This window comes from Onychostoma macrolepis, chromosome 02, assembly GCF_012432095.1.
Source record: "Onychostoma macrolepis isolate SWU-2019 chromosome 02, ASM1243209v1, whole genome shotgun sequence".
Classification (NCBI taxonomy): domain Eukaryota; kingdom Metazoa; phylum Chordata; class Actinopteri; order Cypriniformes; family Cyprinidae; genus Onychostoma; species Onychostoma macrolepis.
In genome coordinates this window covers 15,249,457-15,269,518 of record NC_081156.1, presented here as the reverse complement: position 1 = coordinate 15,269,518, position 20,062 = coordinate 15,249,457, and the positions used below count along the sequence as shown (strand labels likewise).

Below are 20,062 nucleotides of genomic sequence, written 5' to 3'. Positions count from 1 at the left end.
AAGTATGCATGCCATATTATGATTCTTTATGAATAATCAAAAGCATTCGAAACACTAGTGGAATAATAAATAAATAAATAAATAAATAAATAAATAAAGAGAGAAGAGGAAGAAAAATACACGTGTTCGTGATACATGATTCAGTCAGACAGCAAATGAAAATCTGTTCCTCTTTTCAAACTAGCTGAAACTCGAAAAAAACAAAAACAACTGGGGTGGGTTGGTTTACCAAGACATTTCCTGCACACTGTGCCAACCAAATATTACTCCACCATTTAAGCATCTGGGTCCTAGTTTCCTCATAATAAAAAGGAAGAAGAAAAGTAAGTATAAGAAAGAGTAATCGGGCTTAGTCTTAATTATTAAATAGTTATGGCTGTCAGAACTGTAATACTTCACAGACTCCACCTTTAATTAAAAAACTACTGTATCTAAAGCACTGCTTTGTGTACTGGGCGCGTCTTCAGCTCTAAAAGCCTTTTTGGAGATAATGCACCTTTATCCAGTGCGTCCATAAACGCTACGCTGTCAACGTCCAATGAAATACGCAGCTGACGAAAGGAACGGAACAGCTCCGTCATCTTGACTGCTGAACTAACTACAAGTCGGAGCAGGTCGGACAAAGAATCGCATATTTTAACCTCACGCCGAAGTCAGACTGCTCTGGACAGCGTGTACAGTGCTTGACGGACACTACATTACTATGCTGAAACAAGACTGTTTGGTAGCGATTATGCATTTGACTTTTGTAGTCCGTTTCCTGCTCAGCGACAACTTTTGATAAATATAGCGTCTAAAGCAATATGACAATCTAGATTAGGACAGCGCGCACTCTTCCATCCCAGTGAAAAACAGCTTAGAGACAGTAAGTAGACCGTTTTACTGTGTTTATCTGGGTCTTTGAGGCTTATTTCTTCCTACTACCTAGAAATATAACGTATTATTCCCAGGGGCTGCAGGTTATGTGAGTTCAACAGTTTAGCTTTTCAGACTCTGTCTGCCTCGTAGATCCCGACATCAAATTACTGCATTATACGAATGAGAATATTTATATTTTAAGAATGTTTCATTAGCCTGATAATATCCATCTCCGATTTAAATTTGCAGGGTCATCGACTAAATGGGTGCATTTGCATTCTGAATTGGTGATTTAAAAAGTTTATTCATAATAATTTAATAAAAACTTTAGCCATTTGGCCTTATGCTGTCTGGGCTCTACAAGGAGCTTCTTAATAGAATTTAATGTTGACATATGTTAAAACAGTTTTGTGTGTTTGTAAGGTCGCCCCCTACTGATAAATCTAACAAAATATGAATTGAAGTCACGAAGACTTGTCCTGAAAGGAGCATTATTTGTAAAATTCAAAATAAAGACAAATAAAATACTCTTGTTGTGGAATGACCCAGCGATACAATCAACTCAAAGTTAGAATCGTGGGCTTCTTATCTTATATATTTCTTAAATCCATTAAATGGTTAACACAGACAATTCTAATGATTAACAGCTGCCATGTGTTTCCAGACTCTATTTCTCACGCACTACTCTGAGAAAATAGCAGGCATCAAATAAAGCAGTGCTCGAACTGTGTGCACGCCACTGGGAGTTTAAAAACAGAATTGGGCTATTAATACCACGTTGGCAGCCAAAAATGTTTTAACCTAGAATCAGGAATCACATCTGAAGTGAGTGGACACGTGTTTCTCATGCCACACAAACACACGAGTCGTAGCAGTGAAGTGCTATTTCAAACATAACACACTCTTGAAATGGTTCGGACCTTTCATGTTGTAACTTGAAGCCACATGTGGCCAGCAGTTATTTGTTGAATTATGCACAGTCAGTATATGCACTCTGCATAGAATCTGACTAAATGTAAATCTGCTCAATAAAATATAGTGTTCGTTTACTTTATCTTGGAGTAAACACTCAAGACCTTTGAAGAATGTTGAGACATGTAATAGACTCAAATTAATTCTGTTCAAACATGCACTGGTTTCATATGCACTGACTGAACTACTCTTTATTACAGGGATGTTTAGTCTAACTGAAGTTGCCTCCCTTAATGACATCCAGCCGAACTACCGTATTCTGAAACCATGGTGGGATGTGTTCATGGATTATATTGGAGTAATAATGTTGATGTTAGCCATCTTTTCTGGGACTATGCAGTTGTCCAAAGACCAAGTGGCATGTCTTCCCATTCTTGAGGAAAACACAAACCCTGAGGCAACACAAAATCGACTAGAATGTTCCACATCATTTCTGGGCACCGCACCCTCAACAACCAGAGACCTTCCTGACAGTGTTGCACACGAACTCCTTAACACTCAACCTACCCCCTTAAAAGGAGAAGATAGGTGGTCTCAACCTCAACCCAGAGGACTAAAAACAAATCTGGACTATCAGCAGTATGTTTTTGTCAACCAAAAGTGCTACCATGATGCCCTACCATGGTACAACAAATACTTCCCTTACCTTGCCCTCATACACACCATAATGCTAATGGTAAGCAGCAATTTTTGGTTCAAGTACCCAAAGACCAGCTCAAAGATTGAGCACTTTGTTTCCATTTTGGGGCGGTGCTTTGAATCACCATGGACAACGAAAGCTTTGTCTGAAACCGCTTGTGAAGATTCTGAGGAAAAGCAGAGATTCACAGGTGGTGTGGTTTTCCAGAAACACGTATCCTCGGAGGACAGCAGTCAGTCTACACCTTTGATTGAAACTCCAACGGTGCAGTTTCCAACCGAAAAGCTTATTGCAGAAGCTCCTAGCCTGACCACCTTGGACAAAAAAGATGGAGAACAAGCCAAGGCTCTTTTTGAGAAAGTGCGAAAATTTCGAGCCCATGTAGAAGACAGTGACTTCATCTATAAACTCTACGTGGCTCAGACGGCGATAAAAGCACTAAAGATCATTTTGATCTTGAGCTATACATCAACATTTGCCTCAAAGATCAGTTTCTGCCATATATGCCAACCTAAAGTTGAAAGTTTGACCGGGTACAATCAGTTCTTCTGCACGCACAACATGGCATTCATGTTGAGGAAACTTCTTTTCACTTTCATGGCTATGATAAGTCTCTATGGACTGGTGTGTTTGTATACACTCTATTGGCTCTTCAGGAGACCTCTTAAGGAGTACTCTTTTGAAAAAGTCAGAGAGGAAAGTAGCTTTAGTGATATTCCTGATGTCAAAAATGACTTTGCTTTTCTTCTACACATGGTCGACCAATACGACCAGTTGTACTCCAAACGATTCGGCGTATTCCTCTCTGAGGTCAGTGAGAACAAATTACGAGAAATAAGCCTTAACCATGAATGGACGTTTGAAAAACTACGTCAGCATGTGACATCCAATGCTCAAGATGAACAAGAACTTCACCTTTTTATGCTGTCGGGACTCCCTAATGCCGTATTTGACCTCACCGATCTGGAAGTCCTCAAGTTAGAGCTTATTCCTGAGGTCAGGATTTCAGCCAAAGTTTCTCAGATGACCAACCTACGAGAACTACATCTATATCACTGCCCCGCTAAAGTCGAACAAACTGCTTTCACTTTTCTCCGCGACCATCTGCGATACCTTCACATTAAGTTTACTGATGTTGCAGAAATCCCACCGTGGATTTATCTGTTGAGAAGCCTCAAGGAACTGAATCTGATTGGGAACTTGAACTCTGAACACAACAAGTTGATCGGTTTGGAGTCACTTAGAGATCTGAGACACTTGAGGATGTTGTACCTCAAAAGCAATCTCAACAAAATACCAACTAATCTAACAGAACTCTCACCACATCTCACCAAACTAGTGATACACAATGATGGGACTAAATTACTGGTACTGAACAGTCTCAAGAAGATGACCAGCCTGGTTGATTTGGAGCTCCAGAACTGTGATTTAGAGAGGATCCCCCATGCTATCTTTAGCTTGGCTAACTTGCAAGAACTGGATTTGAAGAATAATAATATCCGGACCATTGAGGAGATCATCAGCTTTCAGCACCTGAGAAGATTGATGTGCCTCAAGTTATGGTACAACAAGATCACTGCCATTCCACCATCAATAGGCCTAGTGAAGAGTCTGGAGTCCCTCGTTATCTGTCACAATAAACTGGAGACCCTTCCTCCTGCTTTGTTTCATCTGCCCAAACTGAGGCACATTGACCTCACCCAAAATTGCATCACAAGTATACCAGTGGAGGTTGGATACCTTCACAACCTTCAGCATTTTGCAATCACTGGGAACAAGGTAGAAGTTCTGCCTAATCAACTGTTTAAATGTTCCAAACTAAAGGTTTTATGTGTGGGTCATAACAGCATCACTTCCATCCCAGAGGCGATTGGGCAGTTAGTTCAGCTGTCCCACCTTGAGCTCAAAGGAAACTGCTTAGATTGCCTTCCATTCCAGCTTGGCCAGTGTCGCCTTCTTCGGAAAAACCTCCTCTTTGTGGAGGATCATCTTTTTGACACACTGCCTCTGGAGGTCAAGGAAAGTATCAGTAGTGATTAATGGACTGATGGACATTTCAGTTCTGCAGAAATCTGCAAAAATTTCTATGGGCCTGTCATCATCAATATGGTCTATAAAGACAGGAAGCAAATACACACGTGTTGCAACATACAACAGGAACATTGCAAACAACAGGTTTGTGTTTGCTTCTGTTTTCCATTTGTTTAGTTTAAATTATGTTCCGTTATACTTGTATATTGTTATTTACATACATTTTTGTTGTCATATTGAATATGCAGGCTGATGCATATTTTAAAGAGACGGTGCACCCAAAATTTTTAATTCTGTCATTATTTACTTATTTACTTCATTACTGTGGAAGAAAAAAGGGATATTTTGAAATCTTTTTTTCTTTTTCTTTTTTCATCAATGGTGTCCAAACAACATCCGACCCCACTGACTTTCATTGTATGGACAAAAATACCTATAAATATAATGACAGAATTACCATTTCGGGGTGAACTATCCCTTTAAGTATTGAAAGGTCAGTAGTTCTCATACTTTTGTTTTCAAAACAGGTCTTTTCTTTAACTCTTTACTTATGAATACAATCCCAACTTAGAATACATTTTATGTTTTTTTTTTATACAACATTAAACACATCATGTAAATGTATCATGTATTTTGTTATATTTGGCCTTTGAGTTTAGGAGCAGTACTTCTCAGCATTTTATACACTCCAAAAGACAAGATCTGACATGATGAAAGATTTGATGAAAGTCCACCTTTTCTCTTTAGCAATAACAGCAATATTGCAACACGTTTTTGAGTCAGAGAATGTGTTTTTGTATTTCCTTTGTTAACCTATTAAATGTTTTTGCTGTATTGTGCTGATAAGAGGCATATCAAGGAATAAGAACTGCCAGAACAGGGGGGATACACCCTGCACCTCACGATTAGAACCACAGTGACCTTGTAAAGCTGTCTGCGGTTTACTTACGCGCTGTCATGATTATATCTTAGAAGCCAAACGCTTGTCAAAAAACATCTAGAACAACTGCCCTTAACATTCTCTATTGTGTAATTATTAATGCCTTATTTTTTCTCTTCTCTGATTGTTATTAAATGTTGTGTATGAACAAGACTTTTATACATGTTACAGTGTTTTTAAAATCAGTTAGATTAACTTTCAGTTTTAGCACTAAGGGCTAATATTACAAAGAACAATACCTGCAAAAATATCATAAATGAATGTAAGTAAAGAGGTTGTGTCTTGTTTTTGTACTCCAACTGATTTTGGCTTGGCATTCAGACTTCTTCTGCATATTCTAATTTACTTTAGTCGATTCAGTACTTTACAGACTACACTTCTGCATACATGTTTCTACTGGTTTGCTTTCTTTTTTTAAACATTGTTGGTTTATAGAGGATTTGCCCACCCTCTTCTGTTTGGGTTTACTGTTGTTTCCCACAGGCATTTCTATCTTGATAACGGTTTATAGTTACAGCTGGTGAAAAATTTGCCTAAGACAGTGAGCCCTTTGGCTCAATACAGTCTGCCAGTGTTTGTGAGTAGAGGCGGCATGGTTTTTCTTATATTTGTACACCTTTCAGCAATGGGTGTGTCTGAAGCTGAATGTGATTAGTACTCTTCTGCTTGGATTTATATTACCACAAACTTGGTGACACCTAACTGTTCAGGTTCTAACAACAAATCCACCAGTTTCTTCCACATGACTTGGTCTGCCTCAGAGAATGATTTGGCTTTCTGCACATATCCCAGTATCACTAGTAATTTACTGTATCTAAAGTTGAATCTAGCACTTAGTCATAAATAAACAACAAGTCTTCAGTTGCATGTGTATAAAATAACTGCTACTCTTGCAATATGTAGATTGTGGCACAAATTGATATTTTAAACACATTTGCAATCAAATTGTTACATTCATAGCTGAACAAACCAACAAGTTGAAGACGACAAAAACATTTTATTCTGAACAGCAAATTTGTTTATAGTGATTTACATTTTTTCACATAAATTACCTAAAAAGGTTTATACACAAAAATATTTGAACCGTAAAAAATGGCCTACACAAGTAACAGTTAATCTTTTTTTTTTTTTTTTGCACACGTGGCAAACTTACAGATTAAAGAAAATCAAAACAGGGTAATAAATGAAAAACCAAAATGTTACCAGAAATGGTGTAAACAGGGAGTTATGACATGCATACTGTCCAAACGGCTAATATCAATATAATGGGTTGTTTCATCTAATGACTGGTGTGTTGGCTTGAGTCAAACTTCTCAAGTAAATATATAGACTTACATTTCTACACATAAGCATCATATGTGCACCTTTTAAAATCCATGGATGGGACAAAAAAAATTGTGTTGTTTTCAAATTAAAATGGCTTGTTATAAAATCCACATACAGTATAATTTCAGTTTTTGTAGAGCATAAATCTGCCTTGACAGATATAACCCGGTGTGAGAAGGATCTGAGGTAAAGGTTGTCTTTTGGTGGGTTTCACTGAAATCTCAACATATTCACCCACCGTTCGTACGTTCTTTGACAATGTTCAACACCAGCACAATGTAACAATATCTAAAAAGCGGTCTGTGATAACAATGGATCCTCAATAAGAGTAAAAAACTGAAGTCCTTACTGATGGCAATATAAAATTCAAATGGGAACCAAACAATTTACATACAAGTGATATTCCAAGGACAAATTTTGTGTGTTCCTGGGCTCATGAGGATATTTGCATCACTGAAGGTTGTGCCTGTGGTACTGTGTTGGGGCAAGAGTCCTTGGGGAAGGAGGTGACTTCCACCATCCCTGCCCCTGTGTGCGGTACAGCAGTATTCATGATGTGCCTCTGTAAATGCTTTATCCAGTCCTCCTGCACTGACAAAGGGCCCTGGAAGACTAGATCACAAAACCTGCACACGGAAACACATTAGATTCACAATGATTCACTGACAAATGGGCTCCAGGAAAAAAAAAAAAAAAAAAATGTAATAGGAAAAATAAGAGACAAACCAACCTCACAAAGTATTTTTATAAAAGTAAATATTTAAATTGTATGAAATTTATGTAAAATACACACACACACACACACACACACACAATAAAAAGTATATACTGTGCATAGAAAGCATATTAAATAACTGTCTAATGTTTCAAATAACTTGAAATGTCAAAATACACATGAAATAATGTTCCATCGTTATTCAGTGTAGTTATGTAAAAATCAAACACACTTATTCTGTGTCTTAATAAAATTTATAAAACAAAAAGTGATTGTACCAAACTCAATTATACTTTAAATGATTAAAATTGTCTTGCTGACAAATGGGTAAAACCTTGTAGTTTGAAGGTTAGTGGCAAAGACAGGTAAAGATTTAAAGCAACAATTAATTTCTTTTTGGGGACTATGCTATGATCCTTAAATAGAATCTTTTAATGTCATCTACTGATTCTTGTTCTAAATGTGTTATTCTTGTTCTAAACAAATTATAGCCTATAAAGCACCAAAAGGGCTCTCCTTTTATAATCGCTAAGAAGCTGTCATTCGTCTTAGTTCATCACGATCTCACAAAGTTGTTATAACAAATGAAGCTCTCTAAACTCTCCAGAGTGCAAACACAAATACGCACTGGATAGTTTGCCAGATCGTGAAATAAGGGCGCTTAGCACCCTCTAACACCCCTGTAGAATTGGGCCTGAATGAACTATTGTTACACTGAATGACATTTAGTGGCTGTAAATCATAGTAGAAATGTATGTATGCATGTATATAAAAGTTTTTAAATTAATATATAAAATATACATTTGTTAACATTTGTAGCATAGAGGTTACCTGCAAGTAAGCCTATAGATTTCTTCTGGTGTGTGCAGCAGAGGGTACATTTTCTTCTTCGACCCAGACCTTGATCTTTGCTTTCTCTGTTTACAGTCAAAAGCTGCAATAATAATGTATTTATTAGAAATTATACAAACAAAATAAGGGCATTTTAAAAAGTACACCATAGGCTTTTCACCTATGACGACATTGAAGTTTTTTTTTAGTTTTTTTTTTACGTTTAGCAAAATCTGTTATATATACACATATATAAAAAGCACCTATTCCATACATTACATTCAGTAATCTTTAATCCAAAAGTGCACCACGTTCCATACCTTTCATAACTAATGTAATGTAAATATCACTTCCCTTGAGGTGAACAACTGGCCGCCATATTGAGATCACATGGCCAGCCGAATAACACTCACTTGATCTCAGTAACCCTCTATTATTGGACAGTTGAGTATGAATAAATAAAATATCATTATAACAATACTTCTACAATGGCATCATGCAGCAACTATAATCTGAAAAACCATCAGGTGTTAGTATAAATGTACTACTACCAAAAGCACCTGAATCAGATTATCAAAAACAATTATACTTGTTTTTTTATATATATTTTTAAGTTACTTGTTCAGTTTCTTCCATGTTACTTGTTATGAGAAACTGGCACAGTTAAAGCAAAGTTCAGTAAAGGATGTGAGCATGTGACATGCATTCTGCAGTAGACGGTAGATCAAAGTAGACGGTGAGGTGCAGCATCCTTCATGAACAGGAAGTCAAATAAGTACAAACATGCATTTACATAGGAGGAAAGAAAGATACATACTAGTTCCGTCCAGAAGAGCTTTTTTCTTTCTATGTGCATATGCCCTCAAATGATTGGAGAGACTAACACCACTGTGAAATGTGGTATTACAGTGCACACACACTTTTCTATTGAGTTCACTTTTCTCTGTAACAGAAAGACAACAGAACAGGAAACACTAACAGTCATTATAGATACTATAATACATGTCCATTTATACATTTATATTAATAGATTAATATAAAATGTTAATGAATAAGTATATAGAAATATCTGCTATCTATCCATCTATCTATCTAGAGCGAGAGAGAGACATAAGAGTCATGTTTCTATAGCAGTCTGAAATTTACGGCTATGGACCCTTTTCACAAACTATGATGGTATGTTTCTATAGTTATTAAATCGTAATTATAGCTTTATTTTTTAAATTATTGTACATTTTAAGACTATTATAGTTTTTAAACATTTTTTAAATTTAAATTATTGTACATTTCTTAGACTATTATAGTTTAAAATATATATATATAAATTATTGTACGTTTTAGAGACTATACTTTGTGTAAAATTACAATATTGCTCATGGGTAAAAGTAAATTAACAGAAAATTTGATTGGTTTGGATAGTCACAGAAACACTATTGTCAATTTTCTCTTTTGCTATTTGACCAAATATGAAAGGACAAATTATATTTGTTGTAGTCTCCCATTAATCAATATAGAATTTCACTCAACTATGATGACTTCTGCTTCTGAGAAACTCAAAACTGTGATCCATAGTCAAAATAGGGTCCAAAAAAGAAAAATAATGTCATAGAGTTACATTTAAAACATGAATTATTTGCTAAATATGAGGGTTTATTAATCTTTTCATGTTGTTTAAATAGATAGTTCCCCTCAAAAAATTCTTCTGTCATTATTAACTCCCTCATGTTGTTCAAAACGCGTATATTTGTTATTTTTCAGATTTTTTTGAAGCATATGGGTATGGTAAAACATGAGTGAGTAAATAGCAAGAGAATTTTTTTATTTCACATGAACCATCCCTTCAATGAAACATTACCTGCTAGTGAATTTGGCACTGCTTTGAAAGGTTGTAACTCCATGCCACAGTCTCTGCCTGAAGATAAAAGGATAGCCTTTCTTGCCGTGTGGGATGGGTGCTTAGCTTTGGTCTCTTCATGGGCTCTTCTTTTCTTCAAAATTCCAATCAGATCACTTGGAGGTGAGCCTTTACTAATGTCTATCCTTTTCTTTTCCTCCCTATCATCTTTCTGCTGTTTGACAGTAGATGCAAATGTTAAACCATTACTCAACCTAATAGGATGGAAAGAATTGGTGGCGCGGCACTTCTTCTCAAGAACCTGTAGCTTCATCTGAAACTGTTTCTTGTCACGCATCAATTCTTTCAATATGATCACTGGAGATTTAGACGCGGTGGAAGAAGGTTTGCCCAGGCGCTTCAGGTGGCCTCGTACATGGTTGGACAGCCCAGTCCTTGTGTCAAACCACTCCCTACAGAGAGGACAGATGAGCTCTGTCTGTTGGCAGTCAGTTTTCAGCTCTGCTGGATGATCAGTCTGGGGTGTATCCTCTTCTGCAACAGAGAAACCACATGTAATCAGCTTTTTACACAACAGATATTTATTGCATAGAAGCCAATTCAATTTATCTAAACTAAAACTGAAAATGCCTACACTAACCATAACCTAAGAACAAATCAAGTACATTTAGCTAGCATGTGAGCAGCTGGAATGAAAAACAGCTCAGAGAGGTGAAACATCAGCAATGAAATATTGCTTTTCTCAGTGAATCCCCAATCTTTCCATTTTACAGCTTATACTTTAATGCCTTTTCAATTAGAAGTGATTATATGTATTAAATTATAATTGTCATAACATCTGGAAGATGGGTATGCCTGATTTGAGTGCTTCACACCATACATGAGGCGTCATACATTCATTTCAATGCCCATTTTGTGTGTACGTAATGATTATACATACAATTTGGACAACACATTCACAGTTTTTATATACAAAGATATATTTTTTGTAAAATTGCAATTGATAAAATCAATTTTCTGCAAATCGAATGGACTGTATAATAGGTGTATGAAAAAGCATCACAGAAATATACAAGCCTAGTACACAAAATATTCTATGGATGCACTAAAATAAAAAAGTTATGGTCGCTAGCTGGAAAACCAGCTGCTAAATAAAATATTTAGCCTACAATAAAGCTTTATCTGAACTCTATTTATCTGAATACTGAATATCTATTTTCCTTCCATTTTTTTTTTTTGCAACTGACTTTTAAACCTGAAAAAAGTTAAGTATCATTAATAATTAAAGGCTTTTCTGCAACACACATGAATTGATTTTATTAACAAATGAAGTTGAAAAACTCTGTATAGATGCAAGAAATTATGTCAAGTATAAGAGAAGCGTCACCTGTTTTGACTTTTGGCAGTGTTCGTCGTCGAACTGGAGGTACTTTTTCAAGAGAAGTCACCTTAGCTGCAGCATTCCGTACTTTTAAGCCCACTCTGTGCAAATGTCCTCTTATATGATTAGAGAGGCTAATTCCTGACTCAAATACAGCAGGACAGTACGGACAAGCCTTCAGATCCGTCTCAACATCTAAGCTCGGTTCACGCTTTACAACTGTGATCGCTTCCGAGATTTCTTCATCTTTGACAGAAAGCATCCTTGGGGAACTGTGGTTTTTCCCATAGTGACCAGTTGAGGCACCAAGACTTGCTTTTGCAGGTGAAGTCTGTTTTTTAACAAAACGTGAACTAGCATTCTCGTTACTTTCACATTCTTCAGGTCCAAGATCATCATTAGAATCACACATAAAATGACCATTGTTGATAATTTCTTTACTCCTCTTGGATGTTTCAGGTTTCTTAAAATTTTGTCGGCATTTTGGGAAATCTAAAAGAATATCTTGGCCCTGCATATTGTGGAATGGTGTAGACATTTTCCTTTTGGAAGGTGACTTCTTCAGTGTTTGCTTTTCCAAACTTATATGCATATAGTTGGTGTTTCCAACATCTTCTGAACAAGTAATTTTTCCATCAGACTTAGAAGTTCCTTTAGTGTTCCCTTCTTTAGAATGAGCTGATCTTTTCAGACATTTTAAGGGGGGTGAACTAGCACCTGTTCCAGAGAACATGGTCTCGCAATTGAGGGAATCGCCAAGACACTCTGTTGCACTGCTTCCATCAGGCTCCTGATAAGTGTTGCATTCTGAGGCACTCTGGTTACTACGTTTCTTTCTGGATAAAAGTGTGTGAATTGATTTGTCTAGTCTTGATTGGCTTTGGACACCTTTATTCATCCACAGTTTTTTCTTCTGTACAAGACCACACTTTTCATTGGATGACAAGCTTTTGTTTTTTTCCGGTGCTCGGATCTTCACTGACAGTTTTGGCGACCTTGCTGTTGGTTTTGCACATGATGTAAGAACATTGCAAACAGAGAATGACTGTTCCGTTGGAGATGGCTCTTCATCACAATAGTCAAGGGAATGTGAGGATGCCTGTTCTTCTATAAACGGCGGTTGACACAAAGCCTCAACATGATTTCCAGTGATGTTTTTAGTTTTTCTTTGAAAAGAACGGGAGAAGGAAATTGGACACGCTGATTTATTGACTTTACGCTCCTTAAATCCATCTGATTTCCAAACAGTCAGATCAGACCCACTGATGCCATGTTTATGAAGCAAATGGCGTCTCAATTCAACTTCATTCATTTCGACAAAATCACACTTATTACAACTATAGTACCGCTTGTCCTTCTCGTGGGTTTTAGCGTGTTGCACAAAGGTGTTCGGACAGTTCGTTCCAAAGGTACACTGGGGGCACTGCAACTTTGCATCTTTACCTTCATCCTTAATTTGATTCAACTCATTTATTTCTTCTGTAATTTTCCGTCGCTTGTCCCGGTGAACACTTATGTGATTTAACAACGAACTCTGATCATGGTAACACTGTCCACATTCCTTACATATGAATGGCTTTGAACTAGTTGTGTCTGTATTACATGTAATTTGTCTGTGTTCTTGAGATTTCTCTTTAAAACCACTGTTACGTGGAAAAAATGTAGGTTCCTCAATAGAACATGAGTCTGATGGCAAAGTTTCTCTAATTAATGCCATCTTTTGAGTCTTGCTAATAGGCTGTTTTGCTGGTTTGGCAAACAGGTGTTTGACTGCCTCAGCAGCTCCATTAAAATACTTGGTACGTTTTGCAATGGGTGACTGTAATTTGGATGGTTTCCTTGGGGAACGTGTCTTCTTAACAGGACTGCATTCTATCTGGCTTCCTTCTCCCAGGTGATCTTTTTTTGATTCAAAATTCAACTCAGGGTAAATGTCCTCTGAAGGATCAACTTTTAATACCAGTTTTTCTTTACGTTTTCTTCTTTTATGGCCGAGTGGTGAAGGAACTCTTCTTTTATGGTTGATGGGTGAAGGAACAGGTGACAGTTTTCCCTCCATTTCGAGACCATTATCATCATCCCACAGGAACTTCATAAATTCTCTTTGGGGATTCCAGTTAAGGTCATTTCCATCATCATAATGATCTAATGAGCTTTCTGGAGATTCTGTATCAAAGCCCCATATTCCCCTATGCTCCACATCCTCCGCAGTCAATGTTTGCCTGATTGTTATTTCCCCCTCTTTTCTGAGTGGATCAGGTCCTTCAAAGTGGACATTGGTTGTGACTGAATTCTGAGCATGTAATGATTTGGGAAGGAATCCTGGTACATTTTTTGAAATATCCAGCAAGATTTCATCTGAGATATGGGGTGAGGTGGATCCATTGACATAAGCAGCCTTGGCCGGTCCATCTGAGCAGATGGAGTCCATAAAACCAACAGCGGTCAAGAGGTCTCCTTGGTCACCGAGTAGTGCCATGGTCTCTTGAGGACAATGCAATGATGGTCCTGATGTAGTTCCCTCTGCACAGAATGTCTCGCCGATCAAAAGGTCCTGAGAGTTTCTTGACATTGAGGTGTCATTTTCCTCTACTTTGGCACTCTCCTCCAAACCAGACATTCCGAGTCCTAAGGACCGTTTCTGGGGACAACAAAATTAGATGAGCATGCATATCAATACATAAACAAATTAATGTTAACTTAGAGAGGCACAGTTGGATCCATAGCATGCCCATCTTATAGAATTTATTTTAAGGCCGGGACACACCAAGTCGACGGTCGAACATCAGCCAATTTTGGGCCGTCTGTGAGGGTCTGTCGGGCTAGTTTGTTTGGTGTGTTCCACTCGTCGGCGGCAGTTTGCCCGATTCTACATGTTGAATCGCCGTCGGGGCCATAGGGGCCGTCGAAGAGAGTGAGAACTCTGATTGGATGATCAGTTTAGCGAACGGGTCAGTGCAAGAGAATTAAAGTGAAATTGATGAAAACGAATAAGTAAACGATGGTCACAGACAGTTCTGTTCTAATGTTAAGTGATCTTTCCCAAGCATTTCAATATGCGAATACTTTCATAACAACAAGAGCCGCTAAAAATGAAGAAAGTTAACAACACAACTGATATTCAAAATTGCAAGCAAGTGCTGCTTTGTTTAGATTTTGTATATCTGCATATATCTCGTATAGACCTATCCTTATTTCGGTTTCTCCTTTTGAATGACAAATATATACTATTGATAGCTGCTAATATAGACAGCTAATTCCTCTCACGCAGACGCAGAACGCACTTGTTAATTTGCAGTTGGCTGTAGTCTGTTTGGTCTGTTCAAGCACAGCTTTTTGGTCCGACACTGCCGACGCGAGGCGACAACACCGTCGGTTTTCGTCGCTGCCAGTTCTTTGAAGTCGGCTTGGTGTGTTCCGGCCTTTAGGATTTGAAAAAGAAACTTCGTTATATGACATGTGCTACATTTTATGTAAAACCATTAAAACGTCCACAGACAACTTACTTCAGTCAAGCATAAACAATATGACAGAGGTCAACAGTTGCCATTGTAGATCTGGGTGATAAACGATATCATAAGATCTCTATAAAATTTATGTGGAAAACGATGATAAGCTCTCGACATTTTTACTTGATATGGATTAATCTAACAGCAGAAATAAATGCGACATGAGCCAGTCAATGCTTGTCGTTAATAGGCTAAGTCTGAATGTTCTGCATGTCTTTGTGTGAATGGCGCAATTTTGTCTGATACACAAACTTAAACACACGTAACACTCGCAGAGATTTTAGCATCTGAGTATCAATATATGAGGATTGACTAGCTATAACCTACTCATAAATTAATGTAGTTACGCTACATTCAAGCAACCCTTCTGAAAAAGTAGCGAGCTCCACTACAAGTTACTATCAAAAAGTAGCTAGCTACATTGAAACTACTTACAATTTATTATTACTATTATTATTTTACAATTATTATCACAAATAACTGAATAATTGTTAATGAAGAATTAGAAATGAAGTTATAAGTAAAATATTTGGGATCTAAAACTACATATTTTAATGCAATGATGATTTCAAAGAGTAGGGTGAATTCAGGTTGACTGGGACACTTTTTCAAAGTCATTTTAATGACAAAAAGTGTCCCAATTGTTTGATTTTGTAAACTATCTGATACACACAATAATAAAATATAGTTATATTATCTCAAACTCACTGTCAAAATGCACAATTGCTACAAACGTAACATCAATGCAAGAAAAAAAATGTATGTAACAAACTAGACACGGAGGAGTCGTAAAATAATCAAGTTAAACTCACAGCACATGCAGTATTAACTGACTGTGAATGGAGTAGTTCAGACATCAATCATCAGCTGCGCCTGTGAACACTGCGCTTTGCGTGGAATCCCGCTGCAACCATCTTTTGCCAAATGCTAAGCACACTACTATATCGCAATTAAATTTTCTGTTCAATTAGTGTTCATTACAAAACTGTGGGGGGACGGATTATATTATGATGGTTCATCATTGTAAAATACACATTTGATATAGAGTGCAATAAAGCAGGAAAATTAATCAGTTTAAAAAGGCTAAATTCACCTCCTGTTTGTGCTTTAAGTAACCACATTTTAATCTTTGTTTTGTATAAACTACAGTTGATTCATGTGAAATATCCACTACTGTACATCCTTTACAAAATCATCAGACGATCTCGTCAGTGGACAGACTATAAAGCCGTGAAATGCGTGATCACCACAACAGATGGTGGTAATGAACAAATTTAATTTGTGATCTCGTCAGAAGACAATGCTGCGCTGCTTCAATGCATTACGGGCTCGTGACTCATCAGAACGCAAAACGGAATGTAGCTTTTGGTCGTGCTACACCGCTACCTGCTGGAAAGAGTATAGTTAGCTACTGGAAAAGCTACACTGTTTTAAAAGTAGCTGAGCTACTGTCACGCTGCTGAAAAATGTAGTTAGTTACTTACTTGTAACTAGCTACTCCCCAACACTGACATAATCACATCTACTTCATCTCCAGAGCTGCTCTGAGAGTCACTTCACAAGCTTTTCGCAATTTCATTTGAGAAAAATACACACTGAAAATTAAAATAAAACCGAAAGACCTTCATGACAACCTGTCAAAATAAAAATTTGAATTTGAAGGAATTGTTTACTTCTTTTAATATACAATGCAAAATTGGTAAAATTCTTGCTGCATTGTATTCGTCCGCAATATCATAGAAATAAATTCTGGTTTTCTGTGATGTTACCAAGGTAACGTTATATTATTTAGGTACATTAATAAGGCCAGATTCTGTTGAAATGATGGCAGCTTCAAACAACACTATTGTATATGACAATTATGGTAAGGTGTAGAATACAGAATTTTTAAATTCTGTATTCTATATTACTGTGGCTAGTTGCGAAGTTATTTGGCAACTGTAAATGATATAAATTCTGCTTTGTGCCTAACAAATACCCCTAATTAAAAAAATTGAATAAGTATATATTGATGTCTTTATTTTTAAAAACCCATGCGTGAACATTTGCAACTGCAAAAGTCAATTCAATTTAAATATTTCCTACACTTTTTGGACTTAATAGTACATGGGTCACAAAGACGGTTTTGCCATTCATGTTTGTACATACAATGGTTTTGTTCATGGGTAATATTTATACAGTAAATAATTAAATGTTATAACAGTAACATTAGGGATGCACTGAATGTTCGGCATCTGAAATTGAATAAGCGAAAAAAGACCAAATAAATTGTACCGAACAATGATGTGACACGATCAAATAGAGGCGTGCACTAATGCAGTAAACATGTCGGCAATGAGGAAGCATTTAAAACCTGTCTGAGAAAGACGCAAAAATACATTTATCATAACACTCACACAGAGTGTTCAAATTGGGATCTGTAACATTTTCCAATGTTTTAAAAGAATTATCTTCTGCTCAGCAAGGCAGCATTTATTTGTACAGCACAAAATACATAACTGATTCAAGAAGGGGGTGTCAAAAAAATGGGCAAAAAAATATTTTACTAACTTGTTAATTTTAAGTTAAATTGTGCTTTGTTGGTATTGTCTGCTAGTCTGGCTATGTCAGACTTCATACTTCCGCTCAATTTCAGTTCGCTTCTGTACTCAGTCTGATATAGCAAACCAGCTCCCAGATTATCTCCGGCTCCGCAGCAGCTGTCCAACCAATGAACAGAGGGCGGGCTGAGAGCTGTGACGTAGACGCAAAGCGCCGAATTTAAGATTGTAGTTTAGGTTAGGGAAATCTAAAGCGACAGCGGACATGGAGACACAGAATGCTATTCGCTCTGTTGTGGAGAATATTCACTCCGGTATTTCGCTCGATGGTTTTGTTTTCGCCGCATACCTGTGTTTACAGCTGAAGTTCGAGGCAGCTGAGCCAGCGCATAACATACATCATAACCAAACATTATGTGATTGGCTTACGGGTAGACCAATGATTTTAAACTTCAGACAAGCGCCAAGAGTCATTTCATTAGCATTTTACAGTTTAATTTGAGAAAACTACCGTCATATCACATGATACACAGCAGCTGCAAGTTCCTCACGGCAACCTGTCAAAATAAAAGTTTAGTTTAACATTAAGAACAGTCTTAAGACTCAGTGCTACTACTAATAATAAATATTAATAAATCTTTATTTTTAAAGGAATAATCCCATTTGTTTTCTTTTTTAATTTTAACAGTAAACCTCTGTTGTGCAGCACTTTGTTTGCCAAAAAATAAAAGGGTTTAATTTTCATTTGATTAGGATAAATTAAATTAATGTTTTATGCCTTCATCTGATTACCAGAAAAACTAAGAACATTTTATAGGGCTCTATTATTGTTTAAGAAAGGACCCTATACAAAAAAAGAATAGGTTTAAAATACAGGCCTGTGGGTCTTTTTATTAATTCACCATTTGTAAACTCTGTTTACTGTTCATTATTTAGAAATATCAATAGCTTTTGTCTTAAAACTATATTCACTGAATGTAATAATAATAAAAAAAAAAAAAAAAAAATTGAGAATCGAATCGAGAGCTTGCGAATCGAAATCGAATCGGGACATCTGAATCGATACCCAGCCCTATTACCAGGCTAAACCGGTGTTCGGCCTTCGGCCCAGTGTTTCATTTTGTTCGGCTTCGGCCAAGAATTTTCATTTCGGTGCATCCCTATGTAACAGTTTTTTTCAAATGTTTTAGTTGGTAAAATATAAGTGCACCACCAGGTTACTGCAAAAATTCTATAATTAATAATAACAAAAAATATAATTATTAATGTGGCTAATCATAGCTGCTCATTACTACAGCTGGTTAACAACATCAATGCATGCTACATTCGACAGCTGATTACCAATGTCATCAAAATTCAAAAGTAAGTTTCAACATGTATAAATTTAGTAAGCCAATCAATCACTATTCTACATGCAATATGGTAAGCACCCCCAACCAGTTGGTCTCGCATGCTTACACAAGTGAAAGTGGAAATAACACAAAACTAGACAGTGTTTTAGCCAGTAATACTATAACTACACTAAAGAATATGCATTATACATTACACCTGATACAGAGCAGAAACAGAGATCCCAACTACATGCATAAAAATATGAGAAGGAATTCAGATTGTTTATGTGCATTGTGACACATTGTACAATAAATAAATAAATTAATTAAACTACTGACAACATCGTACAAATAATTACCAACAGATAGCAGGAGAAATCTCTTCATATGACAATGATATGTAAATCACATGCTCCGAGAAAAGTACCTTTAGTAAAACATTTATGTCTGGATGTATAAACAACGCGTTTAAAGTCATTAACAGTTGTCATGGTATTATTGTTGTGATTCAAGTTCTTAAAAAACACATTATATATTTGTGGATCAAGTTCTATATTGCATAATTAGTGGTTCACAAAACATAACATGCATTCAACCCTGCAACAAATTTACTCATAAACAGTCATTTTTAATAATTCCGAGACGCAGTACAGATCAAGATTTACGCGAATTAATAACTTGTATATATCACTGACATCTTTCTGTTTAAGCATTGCTGTTACTACACACTATGAGAGTGTGCTAGCAAGGTAGCAGTCAAGCCCCATTATGTTCAACATCAAGCTTAAAACCACTTGCCCCTATCAAAATATTGGGGGCACTTTGATGGTTTCACTTTTTATTGTTATTGCCAAATGCATTTTAGCCTACCTTTCTGCAGCTGCGATTGTGGACAATAACACTGAAGTGAAATCATTTCATTTTTGCTCGCTCAAGCTTTCCATCTATTGCGAAGCCGCCATATTTGCTCGATGGTCCACAGACAAAGGCATTGCGCCTCAACGAGGGGGACTCCAAAAACTTGACAAAATGTATTAAAAATAATGTTAATATTGTGATTGTCCACTGGCAACTACTTATTTATGATACAAAATTACATAACATAAACATGTTGGATACGTTTAGTCGGGAGA

General features: G+C 36.7%; 2 protein-coding genes across 5 annotated transcripts; one reads left to right on the top strand and one right to left on the bottom strand.

Moving 5' to 3' along the window:
* The first annotated feature begins 199 nt into the window (after window positions 1-199).
* Window positions 200-5,594, top strand: lrrc8da (leucine rich repeat containing 8 VRAC subunit Da). Of its 2 annotated transcripts, none has more exons than XM_058747981.1 (2): window positions 200-323; window positions 2,031-5,594. In XM_058747981.1, the coding sequence occupies exon 2, from the start codon at window positions 2,033-2,035 to the stop codon at window positions 4,508-4,510; it is 2,478 nt and encodes an 825-aa protein (XP_058603964.1). In that variant the 5' UTR covers window positions 200-323; window positions 2,031-2,032; the 3' UTR covers window positions 4,511-5,594. The 2 variants fall into 2 exon arrangements, with proteins under 2 accessions (XP_058603964.1, XP_058603960.1); XM_058747977.1 differs by lacking the exon at window positions 200-323 and adding an exon at window positions 426-865.
* An 824-nt stretch (window positions 5,595-6,418) lies between these two features.
* On the bottom strand, window positions 6,419-19,919 carry znf644a (zinc finger protein 644a). Of its 3 annotated transcripts, XM_058747968.1 has the most exons (7): window positions 19,800-19,904; window positions 14,834-14,971; window positions 11,556-14,190; window positions 10,169-10,702; window positions 9,131-9,256; window positions 8,314-8,416; window positions 6,419-7,393 (listed from the first exon to the last, which is right to left on the bottom strand). In XM_058747968.1, the coding sequence occupies exons 3-7, from the start codon at window positions 14,167-14,169 to the stop codon at window positions 7,201-7,203; spliced, it is 3,570 nt and encodes a 1,189-aa protein (XP_058603951.1). In that variant the 5' UTR covers window positions 14,170-14,190; window positions 14,834-14,971; window positions 19,800-19,904; the 3' UTR covers window positions 6,419-7,200. The 3 variants fall into 3 exon arrangements, with proteins under 3 accessions (XP_058603951.1, XP_058603952.1, XP_058603954.1); XM_058747969.1 differs by lacking the exon at window positions 14,834-14,971 and having other exon boundaries at window positions 19,800-19,919; XM_058747971.1 differs by lacking the exons at window positions 6,419-7,393; window positions 8,314-8,416 and adding an exon at window positions 8,498-8,743.
* Between the last annotated feature and the right edge of the window lie 143 nt (window positions 19,920-20,062).